At 39.6% G+C, this 21,063-nt stretch overlaps 1 protein-coding gene across 1 annotated transcript in view; it reads right to left on the bottom strand.

Moving 5' to 3' along the window:
* The window catches only part of KDM4C (lysine demethylase 4C), a 385,835-nt gene that overhangs the window by 290,736 nt on the left and 74,036 nt on the right, over positions 1-21,063 (bottom strand). Inside the window, exon 6 of the mRNA XM_054986639.1 lies at positions 14,324-14,373. Coding sequence (XP_054842614.1) covers positions 14,324-14,373 — 50 coding nt within the window. The remainder of the gene's footprint in view (positions 1-14,323; positions 14,374-21,063) is intronic.

Raw genomic sequence — 21,063 nt, 5'->3', positions numbered from 1 at the left:
GTTCCCTGAGGCACTCGTCGCTCTTCTCCAAGAGGATGAGGAACCATTAACAAGCACTCTTTGAGTGCAATCTGTCAACCAATTACAGATCCACCTAACAGTAACAGGATCCAAACCACATTCTACCAACTTGTCAACAAGGATATTATGTGGAACCTTATCAAAAGCCTTACTGAAATCAAGATAAACTATGTCTACAGCATTCCGCTGATCCATCAAGGTAGTAATTTTCTCAAAGAAAGAGATTAGGTTAGCCTGGCATGACTTGTTCTTGAGAAACAACACATGGCGATCCTAGGCTGTAACTCCCTTCTCCTTTCATGTGTTGTTTTTGTCACGTTGAGCACCATTACCATCGCAGACTGAGGAAAAATAGGAATTGAGCAGGTCTGCCCTCTCTTCATCGCCTGTTACAATTTCACTTTCCTGTCCCTGCAATGGGCTTACCATGCCCTTGCGCTTTTTCTTACTTTGAACATAAGCAAAGAACCCTTTTTTGTTGTTTTTAGCATCTCTTGGTAGCCTAAGCTCATCCTGAGCTTTAGCTTTGCTTTTTTTTCAAGGTTTTATTAAATTCTTCAAAGATAATTAGAATTATAGTTATGCAATCACTTTATACTATGCTTACTATATATATACTTAAAAGTTTCAACTGTCCTATTATACATGCTAATCAATAATTTTGTTATATACAAAAAAAATTTCAGGGACTTTGCTTTATGTTAGGCATATGATTTGACATCATATATAAGAGATTTTCTAATTCTGTTCTCTTCTTGATTTAGGTATCTAGTATTGTCTGGTTGAGTGTATTTGATGGTTATATGTCATTTTTAGTGACATATTCAATAAAGGATGGCCATTTCTCATAGAATCCTATTGTCTTGATACTTCCATTCGATTGTTGGAATCCTTCTGTAACTCTTTCTATGATTACATGATCCCAGATTTTTGTAAACCATTGGTCAATTGTTGATTTGGCATTCCATTTTGCTGTAATTGAACTTTTTGCCACTACAAGGAGGCTAGAAATATGTTCCCATCTTATTGAAGGGATATTTGTGTCTTGCAGAGATCCAGAAAGATTATTTTTGGTTGGAGCAGTATTGTGTAGTTAGTTATTTGATTTATATAGTCTAGTACCTCCTTCCAAAAGGTGGCTATTTTTTTGCACTTCCACCAACAGTGGACATACATGCTGATTTCCCAACATTCCCCCCAGCAAAATGGTGAATATTTTATAGTTATTTTTGCTAAATTTTTAGGGGTATATTTTATGTATGTATGTATGTATGTATGTATGTCATTTATAGTCTGCCTTTCTCACTGAGACTCAAGGTGAATTACACAGTATGAGATTAGTACAGTACATTTCAAGTACATTTCAATACAGTATCAAGGACATTACATAAACAATACCATAGGGTAAATAGATACAAGTTTAAAAGATATAGTATTAGCAAAAATACAGAGTAGAAAAAATACTGAAGCAGAACATAATCAATTCTAGTACTAACATTAGACAACATGGAGCACTGGTGGTACATAGGAGTACATATTTAAAGCAGCAGATATGTAAGGCAATATAGTGATAAAGTCTATGGTCCCTAACTCATTACCGAAGCATCTGAGACCCCATTCCTACAATACAGCCCTCCCATTTGAGTAAAAAGCCTTTTTGAATAGTTAGGTTTTGCATTGTTTACAAAAAGCCAGGAGAGTGGGGGCTCTTCTGACTTCCTCAGGCAGGTCATTCCACAGGATAGGGGCCACCACAGAGAAAGCCCATGTACGGGCTGCTGCTGACTTCACCTGTGTGCAGCCTGGCACCTGCAGGAGACCCTGTTCAGATGAGCGAAGCTGCCATGGAGGAACATAGGGAGGTAGGCAGTCCCGTAGGTATGCCAGACCAAAGCCGTGAAGAACTTTGTATGTAATAATTAATACCTTGAACTGACTACGGTAACTGATGGTTAGCCAATGGAGCAACTGTAGGATGGGAATGATGTTCATGCTCCTGCTCGCTCTTGATAACAGTCGAGCTGCAGCATTTTGCACTAATTGGAGCCTCCTAGTTAACTTAGATGGGAGACCTATGTATAGAGCATTACAATAGTCAAGCCTTGATGTTACCATAACATGGGTCCAAGTGGCCATGTCATCTGTGTTACGATAAGAAGCCATCTTCCAGGCTAGAGTAAGGTTGTAGTAAGCATTTTTTGCCACTGCCTTAATTTGTTTTTCTGGATCCAGTATAACCCCTAAGAAAATACATAACCTAATATAAATGGGTTATGATTTTGTAGGTCTGTAGTTGTAGGACAGTAGGGTTTTTCTACAGATATTGGGAAATCCTCAGGTTTGCAGAAAAATCACAAAAGCAAGCTGCTATCTCTCAGCTTCAGCCCCTAGGATAATACTACTGACTTACCTTATTGTAAGGGCTGCTGAGATGATATGTAAAGTGCTTTGATTATTTTATATGAGACCTATTAAATGCTTATATTTACATTATATCAGCAAAACATTAACTATTCACACCTGACAAGGATCTAATAGAAGTATTGGCAGTGCATTGCTGAACTAGGAAACCCTTTGTGGCCTGCTTTACAACCTCAGCAATGTAATATTCTTAAGAAAATGGAATTGAGATAACAGATGTCATCACATCAGTGATGGGAGAACAATGAAGTCTGAGCAAATTCTCTAGAGCCTGTGAGAGCTAATTACTGTGTCAAATTTTATTAAAATTCAGAGATAATTAATTTTCCATGTACTTCTTTAATCTCTGGAATCACAAAATCAAAAGATCTCTTAAACACAATCAAGAGCTGTTCCCCAAAGTTTTTATGGTATTCTACTTCTGAAGAAACTGTTGATGCACAATTTAGATAAACAATTATGGGCCCCAGAACATATATTTCATTTGCTCCAGCACAGTCATTACAGTGTAATAAAAATTACCATAATTGTTTATAAGCCACAGTTCTTCTTGCTACATACCTTATTAAAATCATTTAAAGTATATAAAATATACCCTTCAAAAGAGGCAGTGGAAGACACAGAAATAGATTAGCAGAAGGAACTGAAACTTCTTTAGAGTAAATCAGTATACATTGAAAGAAAATAACTGATTCCACATAAAGTTTGATTTCTTGAGACATTTCGACTTCTATAACAGAGCTGGGACATTTTAGTCCAAATTACAGGAAGCAATGAACAGCGACCAAGCACAGATAGCCTAAAAGTATGGAGATTGCAGTGTGAAGGCCTTGAAAAATTGTTCTGTCAATTCTTAAGCAGCTGAAGCCAGGAAGCAAGCACACTGCCACTCTCTAAAATAATTAAAATAGAAGTGCTGCTAAAGTAAAATTCAATTTTATTGTCAAATCACAGCAAAATTAGCCATGCGCTAATTCACTACAGAAACATGCTTAAATCTTAATAGATTATGATCCATTTGCAAAGAGCAGATTACATGTAATTTTTAATACAGCATCAAAAAGTAAAAACTACCAATACAGCAACCCAGGCATCCTCCTCCAGCTCCGTGGTACAGCCCAGGAGAAGGGCCAGCAGTCTGGGCACCTAGGCAGACTCTTCCATCTACATGGCACAGCCCAGGGGAGTAGCCAGCAGCCCAGGTGGCCTCCTGCAGCTGCACAGCTCCACCCTGGAGAGCGGTCATCAGTCCAGGCAGCCTGCTGCAGCTGCATGGCATGGCCAAGGAGAGCACAGCACAGTCCAGGAGAGTGGCCAGCAGCCTGGGAGCCCAAGCAGCCATCTGCAGCTTCATGGCATGGCACAGCCCAGGAAAGCTGCCAGCGGCATGGGAGCCTAGGCGGCCTCCTGGGCCTGTGTAACATTGTCCAGCAGAGCAGACAGCAGCGCAGCTGCCTGGGAAGCCTCCTTCGATTGCACAACTCGGGAGAGCAGCCAGCCCAGCAAGCCGGGCAGCCTCCTCTGGCACCCAGAAGTGTGCGAGGGGGTGGCCTGATAGCATCACTTCCTGTAGTTACATCATGATGCCGTCACAGGAGCACATCCATGCTGCCTGTTTAAAAAAGTACGCCCCCCCTCACTTCTTCCTGGAGTCTGGTATTAGCCCAGACCCCATCTAGAAACCCTACTCTCGAGCCATAACAATGAAGGGAAAGATAGAACTTTTTCTTCTTTAAATGTAGCTTTATTCTTTAGTAAAATGACTATTCATGGTTGAATTTTGTTTTAAAGAAATAATCTCCACAGCCTCAAGGATGAAGTGAGGGAAAAGCAGAGAACTGCAACAGAGATTCTCTTTGCAGTGGCAAAAAGAACTGAAAGAATAGCACCCCTCCTCCTGGTCATGCGATGTTTTCGGTGGGAAAGCACTAAAGGGAGGACAGATGCTCCTAGTCTTCTAGAAATCTCTCGAAATCTGGGACTTCCGGTTTGGGATCTATGGAGGTCTGACGCAGCTCCACTTGCGGAGCTGACCGGACTGCCGTTTTAAGCGGCCGGCGGGGGCAATTCAGCCCGCGGCCGACTGCTCTCAGGCGGAGAGCAGGCAAAGAACGCTCAAGACCTCAGGGCGCGTTGATCTCGGGCGAGGGGGGGCTCTGCGCAACGGGCCCACTCTTGACCCTTGAGGTCCCACCCTGTGACAGGTCGGCTACGATCTCTGCAGCAGTTTCGGGGCCAACGCGGTTGGCATAAGACCTACGTACCCAAGCTTCAATAGGGGAAAGAAGAGTAGAGGAGAAATTAAGATTGAAACAGTGATTACAACCCGAGGAAAGTGAATGAGAAGGTAAAGATCACTATCTTCTGATACGGGACAGATTGTTAAAAAATAAAGAAGAATAAAAGTAGATTTTCAAACTGCAACAGGCTAATTATAAGGAGGGGAAGACTCGGCAAGAGTTGTATTAGAAAAAAGACTAAGTTTAAAGAAGTTATTAAAGAAATCGGACTATTGTTTTGAATACTTGCGGCTATGGAGCTGTGAGAAGATTTTACCATCGCGAGAGCTACTGTGGGAAGTCGGGAAACAGGAAGTACGTAATAATAGAGTTGCTGGAGAGAAGCGGCCCCTGCCGGAGGGCAGGAAGAAGGGAATCACCATCTTTGAAAGGGGAAGAGTCGCGGCTTCAGCAGAAAAGGAAGTAAGCCATTTTGGATTACAAAAATCATAGAAAAACCATAGAGAAAAGACGCCCGACATTTTGGATTTTCTAAAAGTTTTTTTTTGCAAGAAGACCGGGACATTTAAACTAAAAGGACACTAAATTTTACGCCACGGAGTTAAGGAAGAGAGCGGACTCGTGGGAGCGAGCCAAAGCAAGCCCCACGATGTCAAAAAAAGAGTGGCAATCGGCAATAGAAAATCTAGACAAAAAACTCTTAGAAGTGATTAAAGAACTTAAGGACATGAAACCGGAGCTGATTAAAGAGGTTAAACAGACAGTGAAAAGTGAGCTGTCAGAAGTGAAGAAAGGTATGGAAACAATGCAAAATGAATTGCAAGGAACACAGCAGAGAGTCAAAGTGGTGGAAGGCGCGGTGGAGAATCTAGCTGATACGCAACAAACAGAGATGAGATTGATGAGGGGGAGAATGGCGGTTGCGGAAAGTAAACACATGGAGAAGCAGCTGAGATTTCGCGGCTTGCCGGAAGTGGAAGGAAAGACAGCGCAAGAACAGATGACTGAGGTGTTAGCTGAATACCTGGGAAAGGAGGAGGAGGAAGTTGTGGCTATCCTGGACGTGGTATATCGTGTAAATTCAAGAATTGCGACCCAGAGGAAATTACCAAGAGACGTGATTGTGCAGTTTAAGACCCGAAATATGAAAGAGAAGATTGTGACTAAACAGTTTCAAGATCCATTGGAGATTGACAGCAAGACGATTATCATTATGAAGGAATTACCCAGATCGGTGTTACTAGATCGGAAAAAATATAAAGCGCTAATTCAGATTCTGAAGGACATGAAAATCAGGTATAGATGGGAATTACCAGAAGGAGTGTCCTTTGAATTTGGAGGGGCCAAAAAGCGTATCAGATCTGAACGAGAGATGGAGCAATTTTTAAGGGACAATGAAAAGGACTTACCAGCAACAAGATTATGATTATGGAGTGTAAAGTTTTATCTTGGAATGTAAATGGACTTAATTCACCGAATAAGAGAAAAAGCATTTTCCACTGGTTATTAAAACAAAAATGTGATATTGTATGTTTGCAAGAGACCCATATTCAAAAACAGGACGTAATATATTTAAAATCGGAAAAATTGGGTAATGATTTTGCAGCGGCCTCCAATAAGAAAAAAAGAGGAGTGGTGCTGTATATAAAAGAGGAGCTGCAGCCAAAGTTTGTAATGAAGGATGTGGAAGCCAGATTCATAGCAGTGGAATGTATATGGAATTTAAAGAGAGTGCTGGTAGTCGGAATTTATGCACCTAACGGAGCAAAAGAAAGCTTCTTTGAGGATTTGAGGAAGCAACTAGATGAACTTTCATATGACCAGATAATTCTTGCTGGAGATTTCAATGGAGTGACAAATTTGGAATTAGATAAAAAATCATCAACTGCACAAAAGAAAAGAGGACTTACCAAAGCTGTTTTTTGAATTGATACAACAGGAAACCTTAGAAGATGTATGGAGAAGACAAAACCCTAAAAGTAGACAATTCACGTTCTTCTCCGCAAGACATTCTACACTATCGAGAATTGACATGATCTGGGCCTCAAAAGACTTAGCGTTATGGACTAAGGAGGTGGAAATAATGCCGATGGTAGGCTCGGATCACAATCCAATTATGTGGAAATTGGGGAGAAGGAGCAAAAGGAAAGGATGGAGAATAAATGAGGATTTATTACAAGAGGGAGAGAACATGGAGATGCTGAGAAGAGAGACAAAGTTCTTCATACAATACAACATGAATAAAGAAGTACCAACCAACAAGGTTTGGGACACCTACAAGGCGGTAATTAGGGGCATACTAATGGACTTAAATGGAAGAGCCAGAAAAAAGAAAGAGGAGAAGAGACAGGAGATTGTGGAGAAAATAAAAGCCAAAGAAATACAGCTAAAGAAGAGACCAGGGAAAAAGAAAATTTATCAGGACATTAAAATACTTCAAGAACAGCTGACAGCAATGAATAACAAAGAATTGGAGTGGAATCTTAAAAGATTGAACCAAAAAGCGTTTGAAGGTGCAAACAAACCTGGGAAATATCTGGCATGGCAACTGAAAAAGAGAAAGGAAAAGAAAACAATAAATAAAATTTGTGAAGATAACAAAACTTATTTGGAACAGACAGCCATTAGTAGAGCCTTCTATAAATTTTATGCTAAACTGTATAATAAGAAAGAGGTGAACAAAGAATCAATAGCGGCATATTTGGAGAAAATGAAGCTCCCAGTAATCTCGGAAGCTTGGAGAGATAGACTGAACAACGAAGTAACGGATAAGGAAATAAGAAAGGCAATACAGTCAACAAATCTGGGAAAGGCGCCAGGGCCAGATGGACTTACAGCTAAATTTTATAAAGCAATGGCCAACGAACTGGCACCATTCCTAAAAGAGGTGATCAATGGAGTCTTAAAGGATCAACGGATTCCAGATACCTGGAATGAAGCTAACATATCATTGATCCCCAAAGAGGGTCAAGATTTGACTAATGTGAAAAATTACAGACCTATATCGTTACTTAATAATGATTATAAAATATTTGCGAAGATACTGGCGGAGAGAGTGAAGGGATGGCTTTCAGAAGTTATTGAGGAGGAACAAGCAGGCTTTTTGCCAGATAGACAAATTAGAGATAACCTAAGGACAGTGATCAATGCTATTGAATATTATGATAAGCATTGTGATAAAGAGGTTGGTTTCTTCTTTGTTGATGCTGAAAAAGCGTTTGACAATCTGAACTGGGACTTTATGTTTGCCACTATGGAAAAGCTACAAATGGGAGAAAGATTCATAAGAGCAATTAAAGAAATCTATAGAGACCAGAATGCAGCAATTGTAGTGAATGATGAGGCTACTAAGAAACTGACTATAAGTAAAGGAACAAGACAAGGTTGCCCGTTGTCTCCGCTGTTATTTATTCTGATACAAATACGACAAGATGAAGAAATTCGTGGAATAAAAATAAAAGACTTTTCTTATAAGGTCAGAGCATTTGCGGACGATATAATGTTAATTGTAGAAGACCCAACAGAGAACATGCCAAAAGTGATAGAGAAGATTAAGGAGTTTGGAGACTTGGCAGGGTTTTATATTAACAAAAAGAAGTCAAAGATATTATGTAAAAATATGACTAAGCAAAAACAACAACTGTTAATGGAAATAACAGACTGTGAAATAACAAGTAAGGTGAAATATTTGGGAATTGAACTGACTGCAAAGAACATAGATCTATTCAAAAATAACTATGAAAAATTATGGACTCAGATTGAGCAAGATCTGATTAAATGGAATAGACTGAATTTGTCATGGTTGGGAAGGATTGCAGCAGTTAAGATGAACGTGTTACCAAGAGTAATGTTTTTGCTACAGACAATACCAATTATTCGAGACTCTAAGCAGTTTGAAAAATGGCAGAGGAAAATATCAGATTTTGTTTGGGCAGGCAAGAAGCCTCGAGTGAAAATGAAAGTCTTACAAGATGCAAAAGAAAGAGGCGGAATGCAACTGCCCAATCTAAGACTTTACTATGATGCAATCTGCCTAGTGTGGTTGAAAGACTGGGTGATGCTGAAGAATAAGAAATTATTGGCCCTAGAGGGATATAAAAAAATATTTGGATGGCATGCATATCTATGGTATGATAAAGTAAAAGTGAACTCTATGTTCTTACATCATTACATACGGAGAAGCCTATATGCAACTTGGAAGAAGTACAGAGATTATTTACAAGAAGGAACCCCCCTATGGGTGGTTCCATATAGATCCGAGAGCTGTCGATACTGAGCAACAGTGTTTAACGTATAAGGAGATAACCCGAATAGAATCTTCTAAACTTAAAATAAAGACACAGGACGAGTTATCACCAAACTATGATTGGTTTCAGTACAGACAGATCAGAGATCTCTATAATTCGGACTGTGCAAAGGGAGGCATTAGAACAGAAAACTCGGAACTAGAGCAGACACTCTTAAAAGAGGACAAGAAGGAAATTTCCAGGGTATACCAAGTACTGCTGAAATGGTACACTGAAGATGAAATAGTTAAAGTACAAATGGTGAAGTGGGCCATAAATTTCAACAAAGAAATAACAATGGAGGCATGGGAATACTTGTGGAAGAATACAATGAAGACTACGACGTGTACTAATATTAAAGAGAACATTTACAAAATGATTTATCGTTGGTACATGACACCAAAGAAGATTGCGCTAGGGAATTTGAACACTTCTAACAAATGCTGGAAATGTAAAAAACATGAGGGTTCCCTGTATCATATGTGGTGGACGTGTGAGGTAGCTAGGCAGTACTGGGGGGAAATAATAAGAGTAATAAGTGAGATTTTACAATTTCAAATTAATAAGAACCCAGAACTCCTGCTACTGAACTTGGGAATGGAGGACATTCCAGCTCAACACAGGACATTGCTATTTTACATGACAGTAGTGGCCAGACTTTTGTATGCGCAAAAATGGAAAGTACAAGAAGTGCCAACTATTGAGGATTGGATTTACAAATTGCTGTATATGGCGGAAATGGACAAAATGACAAGAAAATTGAGAAACCTTGACCCAGGACAATTCAACACAGACTGGGAGAAGCTGAAACAATATTTGGTGAAGAAATGGGAGGTGGGAGGAGAACTGTGGCAGTTTGAGAACTATTGAAATATAATAAAATGCAGAGGGGGGTGACTTTACCGGGGGGCGGAGAGGCAAATGAGAATTTCTAAGCAGCTACCTTGTTAGATTGTTATATATAGAATAATATATAGAATATTGATAGAAAATAATTAACTATAAGGACTGACTAACTAATACTATTTTGGGTAGAAATTGTATAATGTACTAAATTGATATATATGAAGATATATATGGGTCAAATTGATTGATAACTTTTGATGATAGTTATATAGATGTATAATCAAAGTAGAATAAAAATAATAATATAATTAAATATAACTAAAGCAGAACGAAGATAAGATATGCAGAAAAAGTAACATATAGAGTATAAGTTAAATTGGTTGACTTATATGAATGTATGGTTTATATGGTTTATGGTTTACAGAAATATTTGAAATTATGAAAAACTGGGACAAATTGTTTGTCTAACATGGAAGAAGGGACTTAAAGATAGGGTACAGAGTATTAAAAATAGTTAAAGAATTATTGCTTAGAATAAAGGGAAAGTATATGTTTGTTAGACAGATGAATTTAAAATGAGTAAGGGAAAAGGGACAAAGGGTTGGAAAACTGTTGGAAGTCTACAAAAAGGGGGGGAAAGGGAGGGGGTTAGAAATTGGGAAATGGGGGAATTGATTGTAATGTGAAATTAAATGATTCTAATCCAATAAAAAATTTATTAAAAAAAAAAAGAAATCTCTCGAAATCTTCTCTGTAGTTAGCCTGTGCAGTTTTAATGTAGAACTGCACAGAAGCCACAGATGAATATAAATTAATCCTGTGACAATAATTTCAAGGGGTATTCACGGCTGAGGGTGTGTTTTTAAGAAAAAAATTGTTACAATTTCAGACCCAGGATTTGGGGAGGGAATTTTTACCATAATTGGTTACTTTCAAGTAGGGCATTACTGGTTTGGGATTCAAATCTGTGTGGTCTTTTGGGTTCTGGAGTTTAGGGACCTGTCATGGACCAGCCCAGCCCAGCAGAGCAGAGAGATACAGAGGACTCTTCTGAGGGAGAGGCAGCCAGCGAACCTGACCCAGATCCACAGCCAGTGGCAGAGGCATTGCAGGAGGAGGCAGTCTCTGAAGGCTCAGACATAGCTCCACAGCCAGGTCCCAGCACATCGATCCCTCAGCTTCCCAGCCCTGGGCCAGCAGCAGAGAGCCAGGCACCAGCCAGCTCTCCCCTCAGCTTCCCAGCCCTGGGCTGGCAACAGAAAGCCAGATGCAGGCCAGCTCTCCCCCTTCATCACCACAGCCTCGGGAGCGCTGTCAGAGGAGGGCTAGGAGAGCCCTCCAAGCCAGAAGGCCCAGTGCCAGGCTAGCAGCACAGCACCGGACAAGCATCATTAGTGATGATGAGTGCTTACGGGAGCAGGACTGAGACAGCTGGCAGGTGCATGATGCAGCACAAGCATGCTATAGCACTGTGAGGGTTAAAAGCAGCCGAAAAGGGAGTGGCTGTGTGGAAGCAACGTGTCTGCTTACTACTGACCTTGCTGCTGTGTTTGGAACTGATTCTCTTGTCTCTGACCTTGGCCTGTTCATGTGAGCTTGTTTCTGGAATACCCCTTTGGACTTAAAGCTGTGTCGCCTAGTTGGTGCCTGAACCTTGGAACTGTGATTTGTCCTGCTCAGACAACTTGGGAGTTTTCCCTTGCCTGCTGCCTGTGTGAGTCTGCAATGAGCACAGGACCATTATTTTCAAGGAGAATATATTTAAGGGTCTGGGACAGCTATTTATAAAGATAATGGCACTAATTTTGCATAGAACACAGTCTTCCCTCTAATCTAAAGAGCCGTAAGTTTCAAGCATATTGAACAAAGTGGTTCAAATTTACAGACCCCTGTAGTAGGTGCCTCTCAGAGGCAGGACTACTTGTCTCTGTTAATTCCTATGGTAGGGATAATGGCAGTCCAGCAGGAGAGCCCTGTCCACCAAAAAAACCCCTGTCTGTATTTATTTCATTTTCCTACTATTAGTAACTGACATTTGTTTTTACCTTTCCACTAAAAATTCTGCATTTGCCATCCTTTCTTGTTGTGGTCTGTTTGTCTCCTTTCACAAAGTTTACAGAAAATACTTACAGAAAACCTTGCCATTAAATCTCAACCCAGCAATCTTTGAAAATAGATTTGGAGGGAAAAATGGATCCATCTCCACAAAGGAGGGAGGTGTTACTGCAGCTCTGTCGTTTTTTTTTTTTCAGGGGGATTGGAGTGGCTGTTTTTCAACCAAGTGATACCAAAATTGCAGGGGAGTTAGTGCTGCCTGTCCACTAAAGAACTCCCAAGTTTGAAGCGTCCAATTCTACAGGTTCCTGAAACCTGTACAACAGACATCAATATAAACTAATGAAAACAAGAAACTCTATCCTAATTCTCAAAATGTAATGTATAAAATGTCTTACACAGAACAAAATGGCATATCTACAGCTGAGTCAGATTTCTAAATTATCATTCACTGACTATATACAACAAAGAATATTAAATATGCTTCACTTGCAACTCTGTTAAATGTAATTTTTCATCTCAACCAGATGTATCTTAGAAAATTGTACATGGTATTAAGGATCCTGAAAAATCTTTCAGCTGTTCTCTTCCTCATATTTCTAGTCTATGTTGTCAAATACTTTAAGAATTCTGTTGTATTACAGAACAGCATAGCTAGTTTAAAAACTGGAACAACAGCTCACTAGAGATTTTTATTACATTTGTGCTTACATAAAATTAAAAGAACTACATAAATAAGAAAACACCTGAAGGGCAAAATCAAACTGCTGCCTTTATTAGATGCAAGTCTAATGTCTTTCAGATAAAATATTTGTAGGTGCCACAGTCAATCAAGTTTTCAATGGATTCCAAAGATGAAAGCATTCATGCATAAAAGGCAATGTGATAATTATGACGGGCAGACAAGATAATGGAAAAAATCCTAGTCCTCTTTTAATTTTATCTATCAAGTACTGACTTGACCTAGATAACCTGCAATGCTTCACCACATTTACTGCATTATTTTAGCATTTTAATTATTTAGAAAAATTCAATTAATTCAGTAGGCATCTGGTAAGCAGGACCAACCTTACTGCAGCTCAGCGCTTTTTTTTAGATGCTGCAAGTCTGCACAACAGTTTTAATATAAATATGTAATTAAGTCTGAAATCTATTCACTCCACAAATTTATTAACCTTTGCTGATTATGCAAATTGTAGCTGTGAGGCTGTCGTGACATTTTCATCATTTTAAAACAGCTTGTTTTAAAATTTCTATTGTGATTTTTATGGACATGACTACAGTACGAAAATCAGTTTGCAACAAAAACAGCAACAAAACAGGAAAGAACCTAAAAAATGAAAAAAGGAAAGAAGAAAGAATACTGTGGCAAGAATGTCAAGATAAAAATTTAATTCTGTGTTCTAGTAGTTAAATAGGCTGTGGAATACTTGATTAATTTTAAAAAAACAGAAAACAAAGAAACAGTTATAATGTTATTATTAATATGATGTCTGTTTTACACACAGGCTAAACAGGTGTGGAACACTGTATGTGGTAGTCTTTGGAGAAGGGGATTAGGTAGCCATTATTAAATTAGGAATTAGGAAGCCATTATTAAATATTAAGAAATCTCAAAACCGGTACAGAGGACTGCTGTCCTGAAATAAAGGAAAATCTAGCATACGTGTAAGAAAAGTCTTTCTGAGCTACAGCCACAATAATAAGAAGTTCCATAATAGTGCTGTGAACATATCTTCTTCAGTTCTTAATTTTTTTTGTTCTCATGGCTGCAGGTCTGAAGAAGTGTGGATACTGCTGTAATGGAATAGTTTATGCTTAATTATCAGGATTCAGGAAACATCATGTATTGTGATGAAACTAGTATATCTGTACTCTAACACTTTCCATTTTACTATCTCCATTCACATTCTACAAGACAGTCATCTCACCTGTATGTGTGAAGTAAACAATGTGAGAGAACACTGGTGAAAGTGAGTTTCCAAGGGGAAAAAATCTCAAAGGACAAATAAACTCTCCCTTCCTTACTCAAGTACAAATTGAGAATTTTTACAACACAGAAGGGCTGCTGAGGGATTCATTATACCTAGTTACAGGATGAAATGTAGTTTGCCCCAAAATTGCAATATTTATATCTGGCTGCTCACAAATAAAACATAGATATGACAAAAATCCGAAAGTAGCTTACATATGCTATTTAAAGAGTTCCAAATCTTTGTATTAAACAGAAATAACCATATTGCAATATGATACAGATATAAACTAACACTTCTCAAAATCATATTATCATGTATTCACCTTGAATATTCTAAGCAATCCAAATATACACAATAAAAGTAGCACTTTTAAAACTATAACTACACCACTAGATGTATAAGGGTTTTTCTAAAATAATGGAACTCTGAGAAGCACTTCTTTTATATATGAAAGTCAGTATGTGTTTTAAAGGCTTACCTTGAGCTAGCCGTTCAAGTCGCTTTCCGTGTTCTGGAGGAATAGCATACCTAAAATTACACAGAGAAAATACAGAAGAGTTTACAGCCACCATTAACCATGAAGCTAATAAAACACATGAAAACAATGTGCAAAGGTACTGTCCATATTATATTATAGACACGATCCCGCCAAAGTTAAGCTGTTTCCTTGATTTCAGTGTGAGTTCAACATGTAAATTCATTTGTTGAAATTAATGGGATTTTAAAGTTTATGTATGGATTAAATTCCACAGAATTTACTAACTTCTTCCGAAAAATTTATACAATCACATTATAACTTAGTTGGATAATGCCCTTCATTTTAAAATAATAAGTATAGCTACAACTCATTTAGGATTTTTCTAAAAGCTTCTCATAAGTGTAAAAAAAAGCCCAGGTCATCAATTCCATTAACAGTTACAAAAATAGATTTCATCAGGGTTGCTAGGTCCCCCCCCCGGGAAAACCAAGAGAAGCGGTACAGTGGCTGGGGGGGGAGACAGGGACTCATCTGTGCATACTCACATACCTACATACCCAGACGGTGACATTATTTCTGGTACAAACCAGAAGTAACGAGTTGCACTAGGGCTGATGCAGTAAAAATTGCCCCCCAAATAGCATTTGGGACTGATTTTTACTGAATTGGCCCTAGTACAACCCATTGCTGCCAGATTGCACCAGAAATATTATTGATGTTCATGCCCAGAATCCCCACCTGCACCCCATTCCCCCCCCCCTCCAGCCAGGTGAGTGGCAGCAGGGGGCAGAGGATGGGGGCGGGGGATCTCATTGACTCTATAAGTCTTATCTTTGACTACATATAAAACAGGTTAGACTGTACAGTTTTGTATTTATTCATAATAATCAGATGTTTTAAAAATCCTATAAACCTGATTCTAATTATTATTTTCAGGGAATATTATTTACATTACTGAAATTACTTGGTGCCAGAGTTAACATGAATGCAATCAGACATTGCTGTATTTTCTTTGTAAATTATCATGTTTCAGTTTATAACTAAGTTTGCAATCTGTAAATTCAGATCTATAAATGCAGTATAAAATACATGCTATTAATGAAAATTCATGAACTCATAGGTATTTTCATTATTATTCTGAAGAGTTAAGTTCGGTGTATTGGTTAAGAATGGCAGGACTCTAGTCTGGACAACCGGGTTTGATTCCCCACTCCTCTTTGCATTATCATGTACTTTTAAGTGAAGTGAAGTCTAAGAGTAACCTTTTTTTTGGTTACCATGGTCTTCCATTTTGATAGAGACATTTAAAAAGTGGTGTTATCCATATTTGTTTACTTCTGTAGGTTTGAGGCGAATCTCTAATAATGACTAATAATAACAACAATATTCGGTTTATATACCAACCTTCAGGACAACTTAATACCACACTCAGAGCAGTTTACAAAGTGTGTTGTTGTTATCTTCACAACAATCACCCTGTGATGTGAGTGGAGCTGAGAGATCTCCAAAGAACTGTGACTGACCCAAGGTCACTCAGCTGGCTTCAAGCAGAGGACTGAAAGACTGCAGCCAACACTCTCACAAAACAAGAATTAAGCAAAACCTCTACTATCCAGGCCTTGAGGGATAATAATATAGGGTTGCCAACTGCTAGATGAGGCCTGGAGATCTCTCAGAATTGCATCTGATCTACAGGAATCAATACCTCTGGAGAAAATGGCAGCTTTGGAGGATGGACTATTTGGAATTATACCGTCTCCAGTAGTGGTGGCACTTTGCCTTCCTGGCTCCTAACTGATGATATATGCACATTCCATGGTAGCATCACATATAACTAGACAGACAGAACGCATAAGTGTACATGTGTACAATATTATGTCTGATTAGACCCTCAGAGAGACCTTGCAGAATGAGATGAAATAAGAAGGAACTTCTTTATGAGGAAATAGCAACAACAATAATAGATTTATATACCACCCTTCAGCACAACTTAACATTCAATCAGAGAGGTTTACAAAGTATATTATTATTATCCTCACGATAATCATCCTGTGAGGTGGGTGAGGCTTAGAGAGCTCTAGGAGAGCTGTCACGGACCCAAAGTCACCCAGCTGGCTTCAAGTGGAGGAGTGGGGACTCAAACCCAGATCTCCAGATTAGAGTCCCGTGCTCTTAACCACTACACCAAACTGGCTCCATCATAAAACAATTACTTGTCTAACTCAACATTCCATCCTAACAGGGTTGCCAGGTCCCCTAGGGCTGAATGCTGAGGGATGGAGTATTGTGGAGGGGGTGGGCAGGACCTTACCTCATGTGTGTGATCCAGAACACTCCTGTGTCACACTGAGAATGATGTTATTCCTGGCCCGACACAGAAGCAAACATAGTGTTTGGGGCTGATTTTTACTGAATCTAATCCCAGTGCTATGTAGGAGCATTCAGGTGCATGCTCCGGAGTTTCCAGTCCTGTTCCCAAGCCTTCCTCTCCCACTGGCCAGCAGAGGTGGCAGAGGCTGTGAGGAGGGGATCTCCCACCACCACTGGGGGGTTAGTAACCCTATATCCTGACGGCCTTTAGCTTTTCATATTTTAAAAAAACCCTTTGAAAATAAAAACTTAATATAGAGAAGCAGCAAAGGGAAGAAGTGTTCCGCCTTTTACCTACCTACTGTGTTTCAAGATTTACTCAAATGCTTCCAAATACTTTGCAAGAGTAAACACATATCTTGGAACCTTGAGGGAAGGGGGGCTGAGAGAATCTAACTGGAGACAATATGATAGGTAGGAAAAGGGTTCGGCCCATCACCTTCTCCTAAGTCTCTGGTCCTGGGTCTCAGGGTTGGCCCTTAGTTGGGCACAGAACTAACCCTGCATGCCATTCAAAAAGATCTGGCATGCAAAGAGAAGCATGCTAGGGATTGCCTAATTCTGTTTTAATATGCTTAATAGAATTCTTACATTCATCCTTAAGTTTAAGGAGAAAACTTTAGAAATACTTTAATATTTAAATATTTTTAAAAAATAATCTACCAATCAATCATTTAAAAAAAAAAATATTCTAGCTATTGTCTCATGTTATAATGTCTCATTTCCATTGTAGGATAGGGAGTACAAGCCTAGCATCTTAAGCCAATTTTTCTTTTTTCTCTGTAGTTATTTAAGCCTACATATATCCAGTGATTACGTAGATGACATTGGTAAGTTTGTTAGACATAATGAGTACAAAAATATCACCAGTGAAAATGTCAGTGTTTTCTTGTTTGTTTTATTTTGAATTACTTTTACAGTGCAATCCTATGGAGAGTTACACCAGTCTAAGCCCATTGAAGTCAATGGCCTTAGACTGGAGTAACTCTCCATAGGATTGCACTGTTAGTTTCAAATGTTAAGTACCCATTGAGTGCTAACCACATGAATAATAATACTGACACTTAGGATATTTTGCAACTATAAGGTTCACAAGGGGATACATTCAAAGCTATACTTTCTTTTTGCCTGATTACTGAGTTACGAGACTGATTCTGTTCATTAGTAAGCCTATACATTTAGAAATTCATTGTTATTACCAAACTGAAAATATATTATTTTCAAATCTGCAAAAATATGAAAACTTTCCTTTCTCACACATTAATTATCTGAAACACTACATTTTTTTCCAGATGTGCTGCCAAGAAAAAGAGGGACAGTCTTAGATTTTCATACAAGTTAGTTATATACAGGAATAAAAAAAATCTTTTGTGTATAACCTTAGGGGGAATCTTCTTATATTCAGTCATCTTCCTTTTGTCTAAATATAAATAAACTATTTTTCTGTACTATTTACTCCAGGTGCTGAAGAACCACTGTAAAAGCACTTGCAGAACACAGTATTTAAATGTTAGTAAGAGTGTATAAAACATTGCCTAAATTCTGTGTTAATTCAAGACAGGGACAGCTTTGGTATGCAACCAACTTCAAAAATTAAAAAAAAACCAATACAATTTAAATATATTATCTTTGAGATTTGTGACAGTATCGCTCATCTGGGGAGCTAAAGCTGGTTCTGACCAAACTTACCATAAGCCAAATCCCAGAGTTATAATAATCTGTTACCATCAGTCCTTTCTTACTGGTGTTGCATCCTCCTAGGTCAACTGCTTATGGAATATAAGCAGAGCCCCTGGGGATGGGCGGTATATAAATTGAATAAATAAATAAAAAATATAGGGTTGCCAACCAGCTGCTGGGGCCTGGAATTCTCCCAGAACTACAGCTGATCTCCAGACAACAGAGATCAGTTCCCCCAGAGAAAATGGTCAGTTCTAAAGAGTAGACATGGGCATGAATCCAAATACGAATCAAATTTTGTGACGAATTGGACTGATTCGTGTTTCGCGAAATGCATTTCGTGGGGCTGCAGTTTTCACAAAATCATGACTTTTGGGGCTGATTCATTCGATTCGTGAATGATTCATGATGCCAGACAGGCTGGTGCCGATCCATTGATTCCCTCGGCAACAGAGGCCCAGAATGTCTGCAGACCTTTGGTTGCCATTGGAAACCCCAATCTTAGCCCACATAACCTTCATAGGCAGCTCTCCCTGCCAACTGGAGAGCTTCCATTCTGCCCTATACAGCAAGGAGCAGGGGGGTTAATCCCCTAGGCAACTGAGGCGATGGGCCTTCTGTAGCCATGGGAACACCAATCTCATCTCTCCAAACCCTGTTAGGCAGGTCTGTCTACCAACCAGAGATCTCCTGTTCTGCTCTATGTGAGCATATAAGGCACAGCTCTCTGCCTCATGCTTTTCAGTTCCAGTAGACAGAGGGAGAGGGAGGACCTGTTGCTGGGATCTGGAGTGAGTGGAATTGGGAGCTTTTGGCTGGATTTGCTGCTGCTTTAAAAGAGACTGAAAAGCCTCGTTCTTATTTTCAGCCCTTGACAATACGACAATACATTAGGAAGGGTTGTTGATGTCTTTTGGCAAGGTATATGGCCCCTCTAGTTTTCCTGGGCAGCAACCTCCCTTATACCCACTCCTGTTAACATCAGTAACATATCAAAGTTGTTAGGTACATGGAGTGAGTTTGAACTTTCAGCATCAAACAGCTTGAGACCACAGGCCGGGGGGGGGGGTATAATTTATAGTTCATATACATTGCTGTATTGGTAGAGGAATGTGCTGTCAAGTTGTAGCCAACTTATGGTGACCCCTGTTGGGGTGCTCCAAAGAATTATCTTGCTTGGCCTTCGGAAGGGAGTTCTTGGACCTAGATGAAAAACGAGGACCTAGTTCAGGACTTAGTTCTGAATGGACCTAGGTGAAAAACGAGCAAAAAGGCAAGGTGAGTGTCTCGCCCCTCTAGGAGTTTTGGAACATCTGTGGCAGGCCTGTGTGTGCACAGATCCCATGTAGGACTACACAGAAGACATGACGATGAACTGTCTTGTCCATTCATGGCTCCAATCTCTGGATTTAAATATCTTCAGATCAAGGCCACTTGGCTATTATTATATAAGCTCGGCTATTAGTATAAAAGATATTTGATGAGGAGCTATAAAAGCAATTCTGGGCATGGGAAGAAGTATAAATTCAAAGGATTGCTCTTCAAAATTTGAAGTGACTAATAGAAAATTTCCAAAGGAAGCATCATTCTGTTATGCATCTTCCGTTTTAGTGCAATATGTGGCTATGTGGCCAAAATATTTAGAACTGAAGAACATGTCTGCATCTATGGCTGCAATCCTAAAACTACTTTCCTGGGAATAAGCCCCATTGACTAAATGGGGCTTATTTATGAATCGACTGCTTAGGATTGTTTCTTAAATCTCCTTAGACACCTAAAATGCAAACAAGACCAAGGAATATAATTAAGACATGGGTTCAGATCACCACTCTGCTCTGGAAGCTCACTGGAATGGGAGGCTTTGATCCACTCAACCTAACCTACCTCTCAGGGTTGTTGTGAGGATTATTGGAGGCAAGGAGAATGATGTAAGGTGCTTTGGGTCCTTTGGGGAGAAACACAGTATATAAATGAAGCAAATTAAGAAATACAATTGCAGATAAAAGGTGAGTTGTTTAGTGGTGTACTGGCTCACAGGCTCCAAGTTTAAGGCAAGGCAGGACTGTCCAGTTCAAGGTCAGGGTTCCAGGAGTCAGGCAAAGCAGAGTCAGTGGCTTGGCAGCTATTGTACACATTGCGTCCACACCTAACAGTCTCTCTTGGTTGGTTTTATAGCTGTATACCTAAGGGTCATGTTAGTAGCCAAAAGCTCTGGAGGAATCCTGCAACTACTCATCTCTCATCAGCAAGGAGCTGGTGTTGGGCCAGGAGGCTTGCACTTTGTCATCTTGCCTAAAGCTCTGTTCTCAGCTTCTGCCTGTGGTGCTCTAAGGGTGTAGGGCTGGGAATAACCAACTGAGGTTCACCTGCTGAACTAGAGCTGGAAGGTCTTGGTGGCTCTGCACCAGCTGTTGGTTGTGAATCCTGACAAGCCTGCAGCTAAATTTCCTTCCGGTTGGCTTCTATTAGCTCATGGCTAGCTACACAGAGCTCCTCTTCTCCTGAGGAGTCCTTGCTATTGCCGAGCCCTGGCTGACTCATGACAAGTGGATTTGAAGGATATATGGATGTAGGGGGAAATGAGCATATGGAGGCTGCCAGGAAGAGGGCAAGAGGAAATAGTGTGGGAAAGGGGATACAGGGGAGAGTAAAATATCCCAGCAAGTCCTTGCAGGTTCCCCAACATGCAA

This window comes from Eublepharis macularius, chromosome 8, assembly GCF_028583425.1.
Source record: "Eublepharis macularius isolate TG4126 chromosome 8, MPM_Emac_v1.0, whole genome shotgun sequence".
In the NCBI taxonomy this organism is placed as follows: Eukaryota; Metazoa; Chordata; class Lepidosauria; order Squamata; family Eublepharidae; genus Eublepharis; species Eublepharis macularius.
This window is presented reverse-complemented; position numbering and strand designations above follow the sequence as displayed.